At 39.5% G+C, this 18,082-nt stretch overlaps 1 protein-coding gene across 2 annotated transcripts in view; it reads right to left on the bottom strand.

The window, feature by feature from the left end:
• Positions 1-1,358: 1,358 nt before the first annotated feature.
• Positions 1,359-18,082, bottom strand: part of SMC5 (structural maintenance of chromosomes 5) — a 99,529-nt gene continuing 82,805 nt past the window's right edge. Inside the window, exons 18-25 of one of the 2 annotated variants that reach the window (XM_088019220.1) lie at positions 10,602-10,727; positions 7,878-7,922; positions 7,368-7,463; positions 6,828-6,932; positions 6,497-6,616; positions 4,971-5,150; positions 4,793-4,888; positions 1,359-3,699 (exon numbers count right to left, since the gene is read on the bottom strand). In XM_088019220.1, the coding sequence (XP_087875346.1) occupies positions 3,556-3,699; positions 4,793-4,888; positions 4,971-5,150; positions 6,497-6,616; positions 6,828-6,932; positions 7,368-7,463; positions 7,878-7,922; positions 10,602-10,727 (912 nt within the window). In that variant the 3' untranslated portion in view covers positions 1,359-3,555. The remainder of the gene's footprint in view (positions 3,700-4,792; positions 4,889-4,970; positions 5,151-6,496; positions 6,617-6,827; positions 6,933-7,367; positions 7,464-7,877; positions 7,923-10,601; positions 10,728-18,082) is intronic. The other variant, XM_088019221.1, reaches the window with a different exon arrangement.

The following is an 18,082-nucleotide window of genomic DNA, read 5'->3' as shown; positions in this document are numbered from 1 at the left end:
GAAATTAAAACTTTACTAATGGATGATCAGATAGGTAAGGAAGTATTTGTGGCAGAACAACCTTCATGTTTCTGATCTGCCCCAGAATAGCCAACCTACGCCCCGGTCTCTCCAATGCCACCAGGGCCCACAGAGTCAGAGCTCAGCTTCACCAAATCCTCTGAGAAGGGAACAGAGCAGGGTAGCCCTGTTTATCTTTGGAAGATTTGTGCATTTTTTTTTAAAAGCCAGCTTTTTAACCCCAACCGCTCACCAGTAACTTATTTTGGAGCAATGAGTGAATAGTTAGATCTCAACAACCAAAAATCCCAAAAATACAAATTTTCCACGGGCAATAAAAAATAAGCCTGAATTGTCAATAGAGTCAAATCTCCCTAATTTGCAAATTGTATTAATTACAAGTTTTCCAAAACATATGGTGTGAGGATAAAGGAATGAGATGAGCTACTCTAAGATACTTAGAATAATGAGTTCAAATATCATGAAGGTGTTTCACAATTTTATCTGTACTTAGGCCCACTCAAAACCTACGGGTGTCTATGTCCTTGGAACAACTGACACAGTGCATAAAATAGAATAAAAATGCTGCATTAACTGCACTTAAAAGGGAATTCTCGGACCTTGATGGATAAAATACATAGTATATTACATCTTTTTAAGATTTTAAAATACAAGGAGGGACTGGGTGGCACAGTCGGTTAAGAATCTGACTCTTGGTTTCAGCTCAGGTCACAATCTCAGGGTCATGGGATCAAGCCCCACATTGGGTTCTGCACTCAGCGCACAGAGTCTGGTTGGGATTCTCTCCTACCCTCTGCCCCTTCCGCTTATGCTTTCTCTCTAAGTAAATTTTAGAAAAATTTAAATACAAAATTGCAATAAAGCTGGAGAAAAAAACAGGAAAAGCAAACACTTATAAAGTGTCCATAGTACCTCATCTGCTCCCTTCGACAACTGTGAATGAAGTAGTATCCTCATTTCACAATGAGTCAAGATAGCAGCTTAATGTATGAAGACAAAAAGATTGAAACCCTAGATTTGTTAAAAAATATTCACAATCTAAAAATGTTTACACACGTTGTACCTTGGCTTCCTGAGACGGCTTAAACCTTTTTCACTGTGTTCATTGTTGCTGCTATTAGACTGTAATTCCCTTGCAGACAAAGAACTAAATTTTATATGCTTTTGACCAGGGACAGACCAGCAAAGGCACACTGAACAGACTTGTTTTTCAGTAAGTGTGAAAACCAGAATGACTCTTAATCAGGTTGAAAGTGTAAAACCAATTCTTACTTAAAATAACATACACCAAAAGAATATGAAAATATGCATTTATTACCAACAAAGTAGCATTTCCCACAGAGAATTTTTTCCCCAGTTACACACACACACACACACACACACACACACACACACAATAGCAGGACAAAATTACATTTTTCACATACTAAAGATTCATATGCCAAAGAAAATAAGCACTTGTCCAAAAAATCAGAAAGCAGCAAAAAAATCTTTCTTACTTTGAACACTAAAAATGTGTGAATAGAGACTCTCCTTAGGCAAATCAGTGAAGATTTTCTCATTAAAAATACCTGTCACCTTCAGGTTTTAAATTATTTTATTAATCAAATCAGACTTTCACTTGGCGTTTTTACAATTTGTATGTAATTAGAAATCAACTTCTGCAGAAAATATATGAAGTTTTAAGTGGCTGAGAATATAATGTGTTAGACTTATTAGTATGTTAAAATGATACATAATTTTTCCTTTACAGCTCAAAACCCAATGTAAAACTAAGTATTAACTTTGTCCAGTAGAGAAATATAAAATGCTTACAAACAAGGTATGGAGTAATTACTGCCTATGTAAACTGAAATGTACTTGACCATTTTTTTTCCCCCAAACATGCCTCATCTTCAAGCTCCTTTTCACACTGATAATCATTTTGCAGAAATAAGATGACCAGCACTAACTCAGACAATAAACAAATGACAGTAAGCACATATTAAAGATATTTTGGTGGAAAACAAAGTATTAAACAACAGAAACATTTGGTAACAACATCCACTTACTAATAGGTTACCAAGTTTTTCAATGTTTTACATGAGTTGTTACATAGTAAAAATGTTATTTTAAAATATTTTCATAATACATGCAGTAGGCTAAGAGGAGAAAGCTCTTTTAAAATTTTTTTCAAGAAAAAATTACCTTTTTAAAGAGAAAATGTCCAAGTGAGAGGGTAAAGACTTACAGTTCATTATTTTTTGACCTAATAAGAATATAAATTTCCATGGCTATTTATGAATCTACAAAACCCAAATTAAGGGCAACTCTTCAATTTATTCACGCTGTCAAGTAAAAAAAAAAAAAAATTTTGTCATTTCTGGCACAGATCCAATTTGCTGTTCAGAGACATGTTCTTGGATTAGTCCACTATCTCACAAGCTTTATTTTTTAGAAGAATAGAATTTGTTTTGGCACTGTTAATTAGTGTAACTTAGAGATAAATGATTCTCTCATCTAATTCTTTCCTGCTCAGTTTAAACTAGATTTTTTTTTAAGACAATGGGATAGGAGCAACACCGTAAGGAAGGACCTGAAAGCTTAGGTTCTAGAAACATGTTTTAAAACACATCAGTGCTTCCCTCATTCTTGACATAACACTGAGAAATTTCAAATATAAATTGTAGAAACCAGTATATGAAATCTTAAGAAAAAAATCTTACTAAAAATAATTATAAAAATGCTTTTAGAAATTGAAGATGTAAAATACAATTGACTTTAAATTAAAACAAAACCAAACCCACACACACTTTACAGGGTTATTCCTTAAAAACCCTTATTACTTGATTTTTTTGTCAATCTTTTGGTTGCACGTTGTATCATCTAGTGTCCATCTTGTGGCATTTCAAAGACGTTCTGCTACCATTTTCAAAGCCCAGTATGTTTTTCCCTAGAGATACCAATACAATTACAGTGTCAAGTTTTGTAAATTTTTTTAAAGGCCCATAAAATTCCATTTCCTAGTGGAGATAAGGTAATCCTTTTTAATAGGAAGGAATGAATAGATTTGTCATAAATTATTATTATACACTAGTCTAGACATTTCCATATCACTTCTTTAAAAATTAAATATAACAGTGGGAGGAAACTATGACTTGAGATGTAGAGTCCTCTTTAGACTCAAAGTAATTAAAGTTCCTCTGGAATTAAAGCTCAGGATTATCAGGTCAACCACACTTCCTGTGATGGGTAGCCCCTCCCCCTGTACCTGTGATGTGAAACAGTAAATACTTTTTACCACGGGAACCCAATGACTCATGGTCAGTGGGCCAAGGACTTAAGTTCAACAGAAACTGAAGACTTAATTTCTATCAGATGAGGTTCCACAGAAAGAAGTTACTACGGTGTCCATTCATCAACCCATTTGTATAGAACAGCAGGTTTCTAAAAATGACCCATCTCTTAGTCTTAATGAATCTCCTTTTATTCAGGTGAGCCATACTTATAAACAGGATTTAACCAAAAAAACTCCAAAGTTCTCGCCCTTTACTTTTACTGAGAAGGTTGAGTGAACGTGATACGGCGCCGCCGCCTTTGGAAAGCCTTCAAGTTCCATCTGTTAGGTTCCAACATATGAGGACCATTGTAGACAAACAATACAGTCATCTTTTCTGAATAAGGAAGATTTTGCAGGAGCTGTAAGTGTGAGAAGAAACGGTCCTATGATGCCATACATTAAGAAGCACAATTTGCCAAACTTATGTGTCAAGTCAAATGTTTCTAATATTAATGAAACACTTAGGAAGTTGGCAATTCAACAGGTACACCCCGCCAGACTGTGATCCTTACTTGAATTACCACAGCTGACACCTGGCCTAAAGAATCCTCAACGGAGGCCTGGTCAGCATTCCCAGGCTAAATAAGATCCTACAACTGCCCAGGTTGACCTTGGAAGTATGTCCCTTCAGAACTGTCCTAGGCTCCATACTTGAACTCATTTATCCACAAATAGTTCACAAGCACAACTGGAATGGTCTGTGAAAGATCGGTAGCCTGCAAAGTGTGTGCCAGAGGGGTGGGCTTATAGGCCAGGGTGTTTGGTAAGTAAGAGTATTAACAGGTCTGGCTCTTCCAGAGAGTATCTGCTGGGCAAAGAAGACAGATGATAATATTCAATAGAAATGCACATTGACGATGGGCACTCCAGTGAAATTTTTCATGGCTACTTAGTTGCAAAAGAAAATCCGGTAATATCCATAAACACATCTTTGAGTATAGTGGTCTTACAAATTAGCCACAGCATAAGACGTAACAAAAGAACATTTCCTGCTGTAATGGGTCTAGCTCTAGAATGGAAAATCCTTTGTAAGGATAATTCTGTTTTTATCCATGTTAATTTGAGGAGAGGAGAGGTCAGGGTAACTTAAGATTTCCCCTGTGCCCGGGCAGTGGGACCAGATGGTCTTTTTGGGGAAATGAGGAGCGCCAGAACTTGAGGGTTCGTATTCTCCTGCCTCTTTTAAAAAGTACTAAAAGAGGAACTTCCCTAGATGAAGAGTAAGAGCCAAAAGAGGGGAGGAAATCTTGGTTCTAGAACATAATTCTATGCCTCTTACATTTCTTCTTCCAATAATAAGGTTTCTGATGAAGTATGTCACTGGAACTTGTCCCCTTTATATAAGTATTACTATAATCTTTTTAGTTCCTTTTTTGGGAGCGTTTCTGCTCCGTGATGAGGCCACAGGGAACTTCTGAGTACATGAGCACTTTTCGGTGACTTACTACCTACCTTTGGTGTAATAAAGAAGTACTGAGATGTATTTTCTTTACAAGCGGTATTTACAACCATTTCAAACACTCTCCGTTCATTGATCGGGTCCATTCCCTAAACAATGACAGTAATAATGATTACATTTACATCGATTATAAGCTACAATAAAGCCCAAGTAAAAGAATAAGCACCACACCTGATTGATTTCATCCACGACTCTAAACGGACATCGATTAAGCTCCTGAAGCGCCATCAAGTACAACATGGTGGAAACACTTCTTTCACCACCGCTCTGATGGTGTGGGGTCAGCTCGTGCAGCTGTGTGCTGCTGCGGAACTTGACTCGGATGCGAATTCCGTATTTATCATAGTCTTCCTGTAAAACATTAAAACGTTACTGACAGGTTACCGCTTTCTCCAGCAATTTCATACAACCATTTGAAAATAGACTGAATAAATCCATCAGAAGAGTAAAAAAGTTTAGTGATAAGAGTTGTATCTGAAGAGATCTTTGAAGATCCCTAAAGGCTTAGAGAGAGCCACTAGTTCTTTGATACTTTATTGTTTGAGTTTAATTGTAAGAAAGTTGATTACAGTACCTGCTTTACAGAGTAATGGAGAGGATGAAACAGAACAAACAAGGGCTTTGGCACAGTGCCTGGCATGTGGGCAGTATATCATAAATGACATTTGCTACTACCTGTAACAAGCCCAAAGACTGTAAGTGACATCACTGTGGCAGAATCTACCATCTTACCAGGACTGAAAAGTGAAATGATGCTGGCTACCCTTATGTCTCATATCAAGCAGGTGAAGGAGTCACGGGGCAAAGTTCCTAAAGCACTACCTTGCTTTCCAACTACATACGTAACAGACATGCGAAGTTGCATACAAGCTAAAGTACAAAGATGCTGAGCTGTGAAGGAAAAGGATCTTTTATTGTCTCCATTTCTGTCCTAAGAAAAAAACTAGGGCAATTTTTCAACATTCACAAAATTAGAACACTAAAATAAGCTCAGTATACTACCAACTAGTTTCAACTATGATCAACACAGGACCAATCCTGTTTCATCTCTAACTCTACCCTCTCCTCTTTTTCAATGACTTTAAAGCAAATCCCAGGTTCATCACTTTACACATTTCTGAATGGAAATTTTTCCTACCATTTGGCAGTGCGTTAACTTACAGCTCAAAGAATTAGTAACAAATTTCCAAATATTTTCATTCCTGTATACTCTTAAAATCTTGATTAAAAAAGGAAACCACTGATACTATACTGTATTTCAGTTGTTTGCCAGTGTCTTTGGGACTCTTCTAACATGAACAGTGGTAGATTTATAAAGCAAATCATTCATAGTTGAATAACCATTACCTATCTGGATATAAAGAGTTTTAATAGGTTTGTCTCAAATGTCTCACACACACACACACACACACACACACACACACACACACACACACACACAACGAACGTGACCCTGATGGACTCCCATAGGTGGTGTTTTCCTTCCTCTGAACAATACACACACACACACACACACACACACAACGAACGTGACCCTGATGGACTCCCATAGGTGGTGTTTTCCTTCCTCTGAACAATTTTTTAGTAGGCGAAGTTTTCACAGGTAAAACTCTAGAATAAACAAATAATTTACACGTACTTTTGGCATCTAATTAAAATTACTTGCCAGGAAACATTTGATTCAAATGCAATATTACCTCATTTTCTGTATGTAGATCAACTTCACCAGCACACTGCATAGAACTGAAAAAATTGCTGAATTTTTCATTAATTTTTTCTACGAGCTCTTTTAAAGGATTAAGCCACCTTTCTTTTACCTGCAAATAAATTCAATATAAAAGCACAATTTAAAAGAAGTATTACTATATTGATAGAAAATTGTCCATAAAATGAATTCAGTATCAATCTAGTCATGAGAACAGACACCGCGTTTGTTTCTAGAAGCATGTCATTTCAGTTTGCATTATTCTACATCCCCATATGATAAACGATAAGCATGTGACAAAAAGTTAAAGGTTAAATAATTACCTGTGAAATGTTTTCCTTGTATTTATCCAGTTCGACTTTCTTTATCTTTAGTTCCTCAGTTAATTGCTCTATTTCTTCTTCTCTTTTTGTGTATTCTTCAACGACCTGGCAGGAAATAATTATTTAAGACAAATCCACCAAAGGATAACATCACAGGAAATTTAGCATCAATTAAAACACTAACAGAAAATGCCAATGGTGTTGCATTGTTTGTATGCAATTAATTTATGTTCTTCTACTGAACGTGTTTTTTATCCTTGAAAAAATAGACACTGCAGTATTTCAGGTTAGCCCAATGATTCTTTTTATAAAAGGAAAGGCACAGAACAGTGTGTTCCTTAGGAAGAGTCTATTTAAAATTCTAATAGATTCAGAATCTGGCATTTAAAGCACATTGTTCCTGCTGTCTAGCTTATTATTACCGAGAGCTCTAGTACAGAGTGGGAGGCGAGTACTGGAGGGAAGTGTGTGCGCGTGCGCGGTGTGTGCGGGGAGGGGGGGTGGCGGGGCTTGAGGTAGACAATAGGGAAAGAAGCATACTGTCGGATTCAGTCCTGTGAAGCAAGAAGCTCTTGATCTTTCTTCAGTTAATAAAGCATCAATTTCATCCAATGTGTTTGGAAGATCCTGGAAAGCCTAAAGGAGAAAAAGATGGTCTGTAATTACAAATAGTCCAGAAAAGCAGTTTAATTTGAACAGTTAAATGTTCTGCTAAGTATCTACTATGTGTTCAACAGCATGCTAGCATACAAGGCCTCAAAGGAATTAAACAGGGTTTTTTGCCTTCAAAAAGCTTACACTTAGTTAACACGGGAGAACATCTTAAGGCTGAGTATTGGTGTTGAGTATTAAAGTTAAGTAGTTCTATCCTACAGGGACATGGGGTTGACAGAGGGGAAATACCAGTTCATGCTAGAGGAGCTACAGGGAGTTAAGAGACGTGAGAGGTCCCACTTTCCCAGAAGCCTCTGGGCTTCCTTCAAGCAAGGAGCCAGGGAAAAGCAGGACAGAGGGGGAAGAGGAGCTTGGAAAAAAGAAAGCGCTGCATACCATGGGGGGTGAGGAGTTGTGTCCATTTGGAATGGTGGGTACTTGCTGAATTGGTAGAATGGGTCCAGAATATGTGGGGCATTGAAAGAGAGCAAGAAGTTAGAACTTTATACTGTACTTATGAAGAACGACAAAAGCATCTTAAGAATCCGATTACTTTGACAGCAGAATTCCGCTGTAGCACAGCTGACCTTCGAACGACACAGGGTGAGGGGGGCTGACCCCTGCTGTGCAGTCAAAAGTCCATGTGTAACTTTCGACTTCCCAAAAACACAGCCACCAAGAGCCTGCTGCGGCCTGGAAGCCCTCCCGAGAACGTCAGCAGCGAGGTGACACGTATTCTGTAATGTTACGTATTTCATATACTGTACTCTTATGGTAAGCTAGAGAGTACATTTATAGTACTGTGTTTACTGAAAAAGAAATTCACATACAAGTGGCCCCATGCAGTTCAAACCCGTGTGGTTCAAGGGTCAACTGTACTACCTTCTGAGTCCCGGTCATTGAGACAAGTCAGACGCTTTCTTATCTGGGAAGAAAGCAGTACACTGATTTGCCGGCATAACCTGCAAAGCTCATACGATAGGGGATACAGAATCAATCTTGACACCCTGAAAAAGATCCTGAAATATGACATGAATCTAGTATTTTAAACTTATGTCTTGTGTCTGTTCAGAGAGCAGTTTAACTCGTACAGGCTTTCAGACAGTAAGTGACTTGTCCGCCGAGCTCTCACCCGGTGCTGAACACGTGCCCAGCGTCCTCACTGGACTCCCGCAGAGGCATCTGCCGTTGTAGATGGTCAAGGAGAAATCTTCTTGTCCCCCACCCTCCCCACCACTTGGAGGAAATCTATTTCTCCTTCAACCTTCTTCGTCTCAGTCAAGGGCAGAACACAGGGGTTGGTTCTCTCTCTCCCCCTTGCCCTCACATCTGTCAGCCAGCCCTGCTGACTGTCCTGAAAAGATCCCCGTATCGGTAAACTTGCCTCTCCAGGGCTCCCACCCTGATCCATGCCCCTCCTCTCTCTGGCCTGGTCCAAAGCAATCGTCGTCTCAGCAGTCTCCTTGTGTTCATGCTTGTGTCCCTACTGGCTTCTCCACCTGGCAGTCAGCGTGTTCCTCCACACGCTCCGGTCTGTCCCATCACTCCTCTTGACAATCTTCCGGTGGGCTCTGTCTCCACATCCAGCCCACACTCCTTCCACGAGACCCTCCGTGCCCTGACTGCCACTGTCCTTCGTGCCTGGATGACCTTGTTGGAGCCGGACGGAGACTCATGTGAAATACGCCACATGTACTTCTGCCTCGGGGGCTTTGTATGGAGCTGCTTGCTCTGCCTGGACAACTTTTCCCTCAAACTCTCACTTGACTAATCTCTTTTCTCCATTCAGGAATCCTCTGCGATAGTATCTTTTCGAAGGAGGCTTCCCTGACATGATCCTCTTACTTTTATTTTCCTTCTTAGCACCTCTTGACAGATGACATTGTCTCTCTGCTCTTTAATTCGTTTATCTGCCCCACCCTCCAGACTAGAATAGAAACTTCAGTGGAGAAATATGTCTTGTTCAATGCCTGATCGATTGGTAACATTCGTAATACAGGAATTATCTTCTAATATGTTTCTTTCAAAAACCATATAACTTATCAAGGGTAGAATCATACTATTCTCTGAAAAGAAAAAAATAGTACAGATATTGTACTAATATTTAGTTCTATGATAATTCCATGTAATCTGGAGAAGTGCTAACGTATTTTTAGAAACAACAGCCACTCTACTTGTCTTATAAATGTTCCTACTAAATCCCTACTATGTACCTAAATAGAACCCCTCTCTAGGGTGTCTGATGTAACAGAGTAAAGTCTTTGAGGATTTGAAAGTTATAATCCAAACTTTTTTTTCCAGACATATCAACAGCTATTGAAAGAGAGTAGACATTAACTACTGAAATAGGGAAATAGACATTTCATTATCTATTGAAATTAAGATAAAATACTTTATCTAAAAATTCACTTTCTATTTTCTATTTTATTTTGACATTATTCTGAGAGTTGGTATGTTAGGCAAGGTATGATCCCTTCTTGTCAGATAACACTCAGAGTCACAGGGCCACAAAATTAACGGCGGAACGTGGAATACAAAGCAGACTCTCCTTTTACTAACTGAACACTATGTCAGCACAGAAAATAGGAAAGAAGGAAAGCCTCTTTTCTCCTTTTCTTGCCAACAGATGGTAGCCCTAAAGATTCAGGTCTCACTGAGCCTTAATAAACACCCTCATTTCCAGGAAAGCATTTTCATTTTACCTTTTCTAAAAAATACCATTTCTATTTACCATTTCTTTTATACCAATTACCAATGCTAGGTTTCCATAAAAAACTACACCCTATCTCCTGACCCTACCTCTTAAAGGTAGCCTGGGGGAAAAAGCCTTTTAATGGAAGAATGGATATTCTGGCACTGGTAACTGTGTAAGGGGATGCTCGTGCTTTAATAACTTCAGGACTAAGCCAAGACTGACGGATGCCTAAGTTTGAATATAGTAAAGAAAATCCATTAAGCACAATTACTTTACATACATACTCAGTTTAAAAATGGGAATATCCTGTATTTCTTGCAGCACTTTTGTTTCTCATGGCCCATTCCAATGCCTAACACACTTGAAGCTGACAAAGAACGTAGGCAGCATGTGACCTTGCAGCCTTATATACTTGGTATACTTACTGTCTGGTATTCTTGAGGAACCGTCTGCTCTGCACCCAGGTTACATACTTGCCTAGCTCTCTTCATCAACTCCTTACATTTCTGCAATAATCTCTGTCGACTTTCATCCAGCTCAATGAAGTGTTGCTATTGCAAGATAAAGAATTTTTGACAATTTGTAGGTTACCATTTTGTCAGAGGACTACTTTATCAAAAGACCACATTACAGGTGTACTTTGGGGACACTGTGGATTCAGTCCCAGAGCACCTCAATAAAGTGACCATCACAACAAAGCAAGTCAGATCAATGTCTTAGTTTCCTACTGTGTAAAAGTTACGCTTAGTATACTGGAGTCTAGTAAGTGTGCAATGGCAGTATGTCTAAAAAACAATGTATATACTTAAAAAAATACTTTATTGCTAAAAAATGCTAACTACCACCATGTGAGCTTTCAGCAAAGCCACTCATTGATCACAGGTGACCATAACAGATTTAACGAAACATTTTATCTTGAGTGTACTAAAGTGGAGAGCAATAGAACAAGGTATACCTGTATATCAAACGACTGGATTTCAAGAAGCAAATCATCTAAGAGTCATACCTCAAAAATCATGACAAATATTAAATTTGAACTTAAACTTTAAAATATATCAGCATACCATATGACATTAATCCTTAAGGGCTCTGAAATTTATCTCTTTTTAAAGATTTATTTACTTGAGAGAGACAGAATGCAAACACACACACAGAGAGGGAGAAGCAGGCTCCCCACTGAGCAAGGAGCCCGCTGCGGGGCTCGATCCCAGGACCCTGGGATCATGATCTGAGCTGAAGGCAGACGCTTAACCAACTGAGCCACCCAGGTGCCCCTTGAGCTCTGAAATTTAAATCTGCTTTGTTCTGAAACAGTTCAACTCAGCTATATATAATTATACTCTAACACAATTTGAAATACACAATACGTAGGCTTCCTATCTGAAAACTCAGCACTTGAATGTAAAGAGAACCTTTAAATAGTGTTTGGTAGTTGTCCAAGTATCTTTCATATAGTTATCATTTATTCATGGACCCATTCATTCCTTCACCAGATAATTACTGAGAATCCATTAAATGTCAGTATTTTATTCACTGAACATAGGTGAAAAAGGAGAAAGACACACAAAATTATTATCATTAAAGAAACAGCTCTACTATTTATTGAAAGCTTATGTGCTGTGTGCTTCACACACGATTCCCTTATTTCTCACAATACTGTACAGTGATATTATTCTCCTTTTTGCACATTAAAAAAAGAAAGCATCTCGTCTGAGCTCACACACTTAGTTGCAGGCTGTCAGGATTCACATCCACACCTGCTTCTAGAACTCCTGCTCTTTTCATTATAGCACCACGCCCCTCGGAGAGGGCTGGACAGGACAGGAAGGAAGGCCAGAGTGGTCACAGAAGCTCTGACAGGGGAACGGTCTTCACCAACAAGTAAGCAATGACTAGAGAAGAAATAGCAGAATGTGTTCTCTGGATAGCTGATTACAAGCCCCCCCAAACCATAATTCTTACTGAGTTTTTTCTGCTCAGGGTAAGGAGCAGAAAGAAAAGGAGCAAACCATAATCTAAGATAATGTTGTAAGTCAGACTAGTGAAAAAAGGCTTTATTAATAATTCTGCTTAGAGTCTAGCCTTTAACAGTTAATGGACAACAGAAACTTTTTATCTGTGGGAGACCTAAGGGGAGAAAAAGGCAAATTTACAAACTATGCCCCATCAACATTTCAGAAAGGACTACTCTGTGGGTACATATTCTCAAAGAATTAATAATAAGTATCATCTTTTCTCGGAAATTCTGAGAAAGTTCATTGGTCCTGAAAGGTGCATATTGACATTGAACAAGGAAAAGCTTCTCTAAGAGGGCCCTCTAGTGGAACAAATCGGAATTGTTTACAGAATTTCTTAATATAAAGTTACACCTAAAATTAACACGGTTTTAAGTATTCTATTTAACAATTAGTCAAAATGAAAACAATTTTCTGTATGAAAGGAATGTGCACTCTAAGCATGAACTTTTACTAAAACACTAGTTGTAAATAAAAACACTACTTCCTCAATTTTCCTTTAATACAAATATAAGCCTCAAAATTTCATGCCAATTTAATGGATTTCTAATTCAAATGTTAACTGCAAGTTTTAGTACATATCATACAGAATATATATTCTAGAAATAAGAAAAGTGTTTTAATATCAACTTGAAATTTTAATGTCAAATCTGAAATTTAAAAAGGTAAGGGTCTTGACTTCTTACTATACCAGATGACGAATTCTAATCGTAAGCAATTAAGTAATGGCAATAATACTGTTTACTTGTTAGGTGACCCCACCTCTCCCCAAATCTATCTTCCTTAAATAAAAGTCTCCTGAAATTGTGTTGCAGGATAGAGGTGAGCAGGTAGCCAGAGAAGAGAACATTAGATGAAAGCAAGGAACTTCTAAATTCAGTGGGAGGATAAACACATTAAACAATTTCTAATTCTTGTAATAATAAATCTGATGCAAACCTATACTTAAGGAAACCCTGGTCTCACGCTAGGCAGTGCACTAAGCATCTTGATCTATATTAAATGGAATTATCACAGTACCCCTGCAGGGCAGATAGGTATTTTATTTAATACCTCTGACCGAAGATAAGAAACATGGAGTGGGGTTAGGAAAGCAGTGCACAGCTTAAAAAAAAGAACAAAAAAACAAAAACCTCAACCAACTAACAGGTCTCTCTCTCCGTATCCACCTTCGTAAGTAGACTTACATGCAGTCGGCTTACTAACTTGTCCTGAAGATACTCCAGACACAATTCACAAAGCAACGCTCACAACCACACCTGCCTTCCTCTGAGGACATCTTATAGACCTGGAACCCTGCCACCCTCTTGGCCTTCCGACGGTCTGAAGACGTATCAAACCCCATGGTGGTTAGTCATCCCTGAAGTTCCCTCATGGATACGACCCCTACTGAAACATGTCAATCTTCTTTTGTGAACTTGTTTTCATGGTCAGTGTCGAGGACAAAATGGGAAGTGGCAGTAATGGTTCCTTAGTGCAACAAGCCATGTGTTCCAAAGGGAAGAGTAGGAAAACAAAACAGTATTTTCTCCTTGTTTTAAAGGGCATAGGACAGCCAGAAGAATAGCAAGAGCACCTGTGGGTAAAGGACAGCAAACAGCAGAGAAGAGTTAGTCAAAGAGAAAGCAGACAATGACAGATGTAGTCTATATGTTCTTTCCCTCAATATTCACTATTTCAAAAGCGTGGTTAGGGACTGCAGTCAGTCAGCAACCAACACCGATTGAGTACACAGGGCAGGAAAGAAAAGCACCTTCCAAAAGAGATGTAGAAAATAATTTTCATATCAACTCGTGAAAAAGAGAAACAGAATGGTGCGAAATACTGCCGAGGAGATGCACAGTACAGGTGGGTGGTATCAAGTAAGAGCAGGAGGGGAAAGCCTGTCCAGGGCTGTGCGCCCCCAGGTCTGTGTGTGGTCAAGAGGCTGCGAACGGAGTGCCTATTGCCAGGTACCAAATCTAAAGACACAAGCAGCCAACCAGAGATTATTTCTCTGGACAGTGTAAGGTGGCTGTCTTTATAAAAAATGAGTGGCTCAAAACCTGAAACCCAACCCTCCCCCCAAGAAGCTTTGCTACTCTCTAGAGTAGTCCACTCTGCTCAGAATATTACGATTCCTGCGGCTCCTCACAAAATGGATCACAGGAGAAAAACTGCGCTGACACTAAATCTTAGTACATCCCTGTGAACAAAGGCTGCTGAAGAGCAGCTCCATGTGGAGAGTGGGCTGAAGTTGGGAGAAGATTTACCCCAAAGCCATCATGATCTCATGATCCTTGTGTAAACACGACACCAACCTCTAGTTTTCTTAAGCTCATTCATGCTTAATTCAAAAATTAAACTTCACACACAAGGATCCAATACTGCACTGTGTGCCTGGACTCACTCCATACAGTACTGGCACAATGGGTCACTTTCTGAACTGCCACTTCCTGTAGTGAGCAGCCAGGCCCACAGGCTCACCCCATGACAAAACTGTAGCATGGGCTCTAGGATTACCTACCAACAGAACACACGATGGGCAGAGGCCTTCACTCACACCCCACGGAATAAACACAGAGGAGGCTCTGTTTGGGTGGCTAGCTCCATACCCAGCCCCCCCCCCACCCCCCCACCCCACATTTGGGTACTACCTTTGGTTTCTTTTTGCTGGACCCCTTCACCATGTTCAGAATGACAGTAAGCACTCCTGTTCCCTTCCTCCTCTTTTTTCTGTTTTGGACGGGAGGGCTGAGGGAAGGACTCTCTCATCTTCCAAGCCTCTGGCTTTTGCTCTAAGTGCACTAACCAATCCTAGCATATCAAACCTGACCTTCAGCTCCTTTTGGCCAGCCATGTCTGTGCTTCCCCACTACTCTAAGATGCTTATCAGCCAGCAAAATCACGTTTCTTCCAATTTTTCCTAGCCATACATTTTTTTGAGGAAGCGGAGTTTGAAGAGGCTGACTTCAGAATAATGTTCCCACTCCTCTGTGCAGTCTTCAATTTCCTAAAACCCATCAGGGCCATTTCCACTAAAAGATACTACTACAATTCACTATTAAGCCACAGGAATGTTTCTGAAAAGTTAGATGTAACGTACAAACCCTGCCAGAGCCTAGCTGACTCTGGGAAGGGAGAAGAATGGATGACCAAGGTACAAGGGGATTTCACACAGGATAAGCTTTAAAAATCTGCAAAAAACACGGCAAAGTGCTACATCTGTTAGGGAGAAGGGACATAAGGAAGTTCTATTACTCCTCCTACTCTGGTGTATCTTTAAAATTTCATACTTGGAAATATTGGATAAAAGACTTTAGTGAAACAAATGATAAACTAAGTTTTTAAACATGTTTTCAGCTTTGAAGTGTAACTGGTGAATAAGCCGCATGTCAAGTATACAAATTGGTGGGTTCTGACGAACCTATACAACAGTGAAACCATCACCCCCAATGTAACAAACCTATTTATCCCTTTCAACACTTTGTACCTTTCCGTAATCTACCACACTGTGTCCCCACCCCCCCACACCCCCTCCACCCCCCCCACCCCCCCCCCGCTGCAGGCAACCGCTGATTGATTACTGTCACAGGGCATTGTACATTCTGTAGAATTTCATATAAATGGAATCAGATTTTTTTGGTCTGGCTTCTTTCACCCAGCATAATTATGATCCCTCATGTTGTGTGTCTCAGTAATTCATTCCTTTTTACGGCCCACTAATGCCCTGTTGCGTGGATATCCCATAATTTGTGTCTTCACCGCTGCTGGACATTTGTTTCCAGTTTTAAACTATGACAAAACTAGCACACATCCCTGTACCAGTCTTTCATGGACATACGCTTTCCCTTCTTTCAGGTAAATACTAGGAGAGGAATGGCTGGATCCTATGGCAGGCATCTAGGAATCTCTCCAGTGGTTTCCCAAAGTGGTTATGTACTCGAAATCTACCCATACGGATGTGAGTTCCAGCTCTCTACATCCCAACACTTCCGTCCAAAGTCTGTCATGCCAGCAGGTCTATGGTAGTAGCTCATTATAATTCACGCTTCCCTACTAAAGTTCAGCATCTTTTCATGTGCTTATCTGCTGTCTGTATATTTCTTTACTGAAGATCATATTAAAGTCTTTTGCCCATTTTCTGACTGGGCTGTTTGTCATCTTTGTATTGATAGTTGTACAAGAGTTCTTTTTAGAGTATCCTTCAGGGTCAGCAGACTTTCTATACAGGGCCAGTAGGTTAAGTATTTTAGGTGTTGAGGGCCCCATACAGAATGTCATGTATTTTTTTTTTTAATCCTTTGAAAATGCAAATACTATTAGCTTGCAGGGACTTAATATAAGCAGACGTTAGGCTCGATATGGCCCCCAGTAACAGCCCTTCATCTTGACACAAATCCTTTGTCAGGTGTTATGTGTTGCAAACATATGCTCCCCGCCAGTTTGCAGCCTGCCTTTTCTTAATAGCATCTATTGAAAAGCAAGTTAATTTTGAAGTAAAACTTCATGCTTTTTGTCTTCTAATCTTCCCAAAACCAAGATCACTAAGAATTTTAGTTCTTACATTTAAGTCTATGACCCATCTATATATGGCATAAGGTGAGGGTTGTGCTCATTTTTTGTACATGACTATTCAATTGTTCTAGCACTATCTGTTAGACTCTTCTTTCTCCATTGAATTGCCTCCGTTACCTGTGCCAAAAAACAACTGACTATATACGTGTGAGTCTATTTCTGGTTTCCCTATTTGGTTCCACTGAGCCATATACGTCTGTTTTTACACCACTACAATGATGGCTTCATTACTGCAGCTTTGTAATAAGCCTGAAAATTAGGAAAGGTGAGTCACCGAACTTGGTCTTCTTCAAAGTTCTTCTAAGTCTACTGCATTGTCCAATAAGCTTGTCAATTTCTAAAAAGCCCTGCTGGGAATTTTATCGAATCTATCTATTTGGGAGAGGATTGGCATTTTAACAACTCCTGAACCTTTGATCCATGAACACAATCATTCTCTCCATTTATGTATTTATGTAAGTCTTACTTTAATTTCAGCAAAATTTTGTAGTTTTTAGCATACAGGTCCTATAAATATATCCCTAAGCATTTTATACTTTTGATGCTATTGTACACAGTTTTGTTAAGTAGGCTCCACACCCAGCGTGGAGCCAACACAGGGCTTCCACTCAAGACCCAAAGCTAAGGGACGCTTGGAAGCGTCTGCCTTCGGCTCAGGTCATGATCCCAGGGTCCTGGGATCGAGTCCCACGTCGTGCTCCCTGCTCAGCGGGGAACCTGCTTCTCCCTCTCCCTGCCACTCCCCCTCCCTGTGCACACGTTCTCTCTCTCCCTCAAATAAAATGTTAAAACAAAGCAAAAAAACCCCCAGAAAACCCAAGCCAAGACCTGAGCTGAGATCAAGAGTTGGATGCTTAACCAACTGAGCCACCCAGGTACTCCACATGGTATTTTTAAACTTTGCTTTCCAATTGTTTGGTGCTAGTACAGGGAGCCACATCTGATTTTGAACTATACTAACTTGTATCCTGCAACCTTGCTAAATGCACTGATAGCACTGATTCCTTAAGATTTTCCACAGACATATGTTTGTCTGCAATAGACAAGTTTTTGTTTTTTCCTTACTGCACTGGCTAGATCCTCCAGTGCAATGTGGAACAGAACTGATTAGTGAGCATTTTCCTTGTTTCCAATCATTAGGGGAAAGCTTCCACTCCATCAATAACTATGATATGAGCTTATGGTTTTGGGTATTTTCCTTCTATTCCTAGATACACAAAGTTTTTATAAAAGGATGCTAGACTTTGGCAAGTATTTTCCCTGTATATACTAAGACAATCACGTGTTTTTTCTGTAGTTGTTCACATGATGGATTACACTGATGAATTTTCAAA

The sequence above is a fragment of the Eumetopias jubatus genome, unplaced genomic scaffold (genome assembly GCF_037043125.1).
Source record: "Eumetopias jubatus isolate StellerSeaLion01/CBP00866 unplaced genomic scaffold, mEumJub1_p1.0 scaffold_15, whole genome shotgun sequence".
In the NCBI taxonomy this organism is placed as follows: Eukaryota; Metazoa; Chordata; class Mammalia; order Carnivora; family Otariidae; genus Eumetopias; species Eumetopias jubatus.
This window is presented reverse-complemented; position numbering and strand designations above follow the sequence as displayed.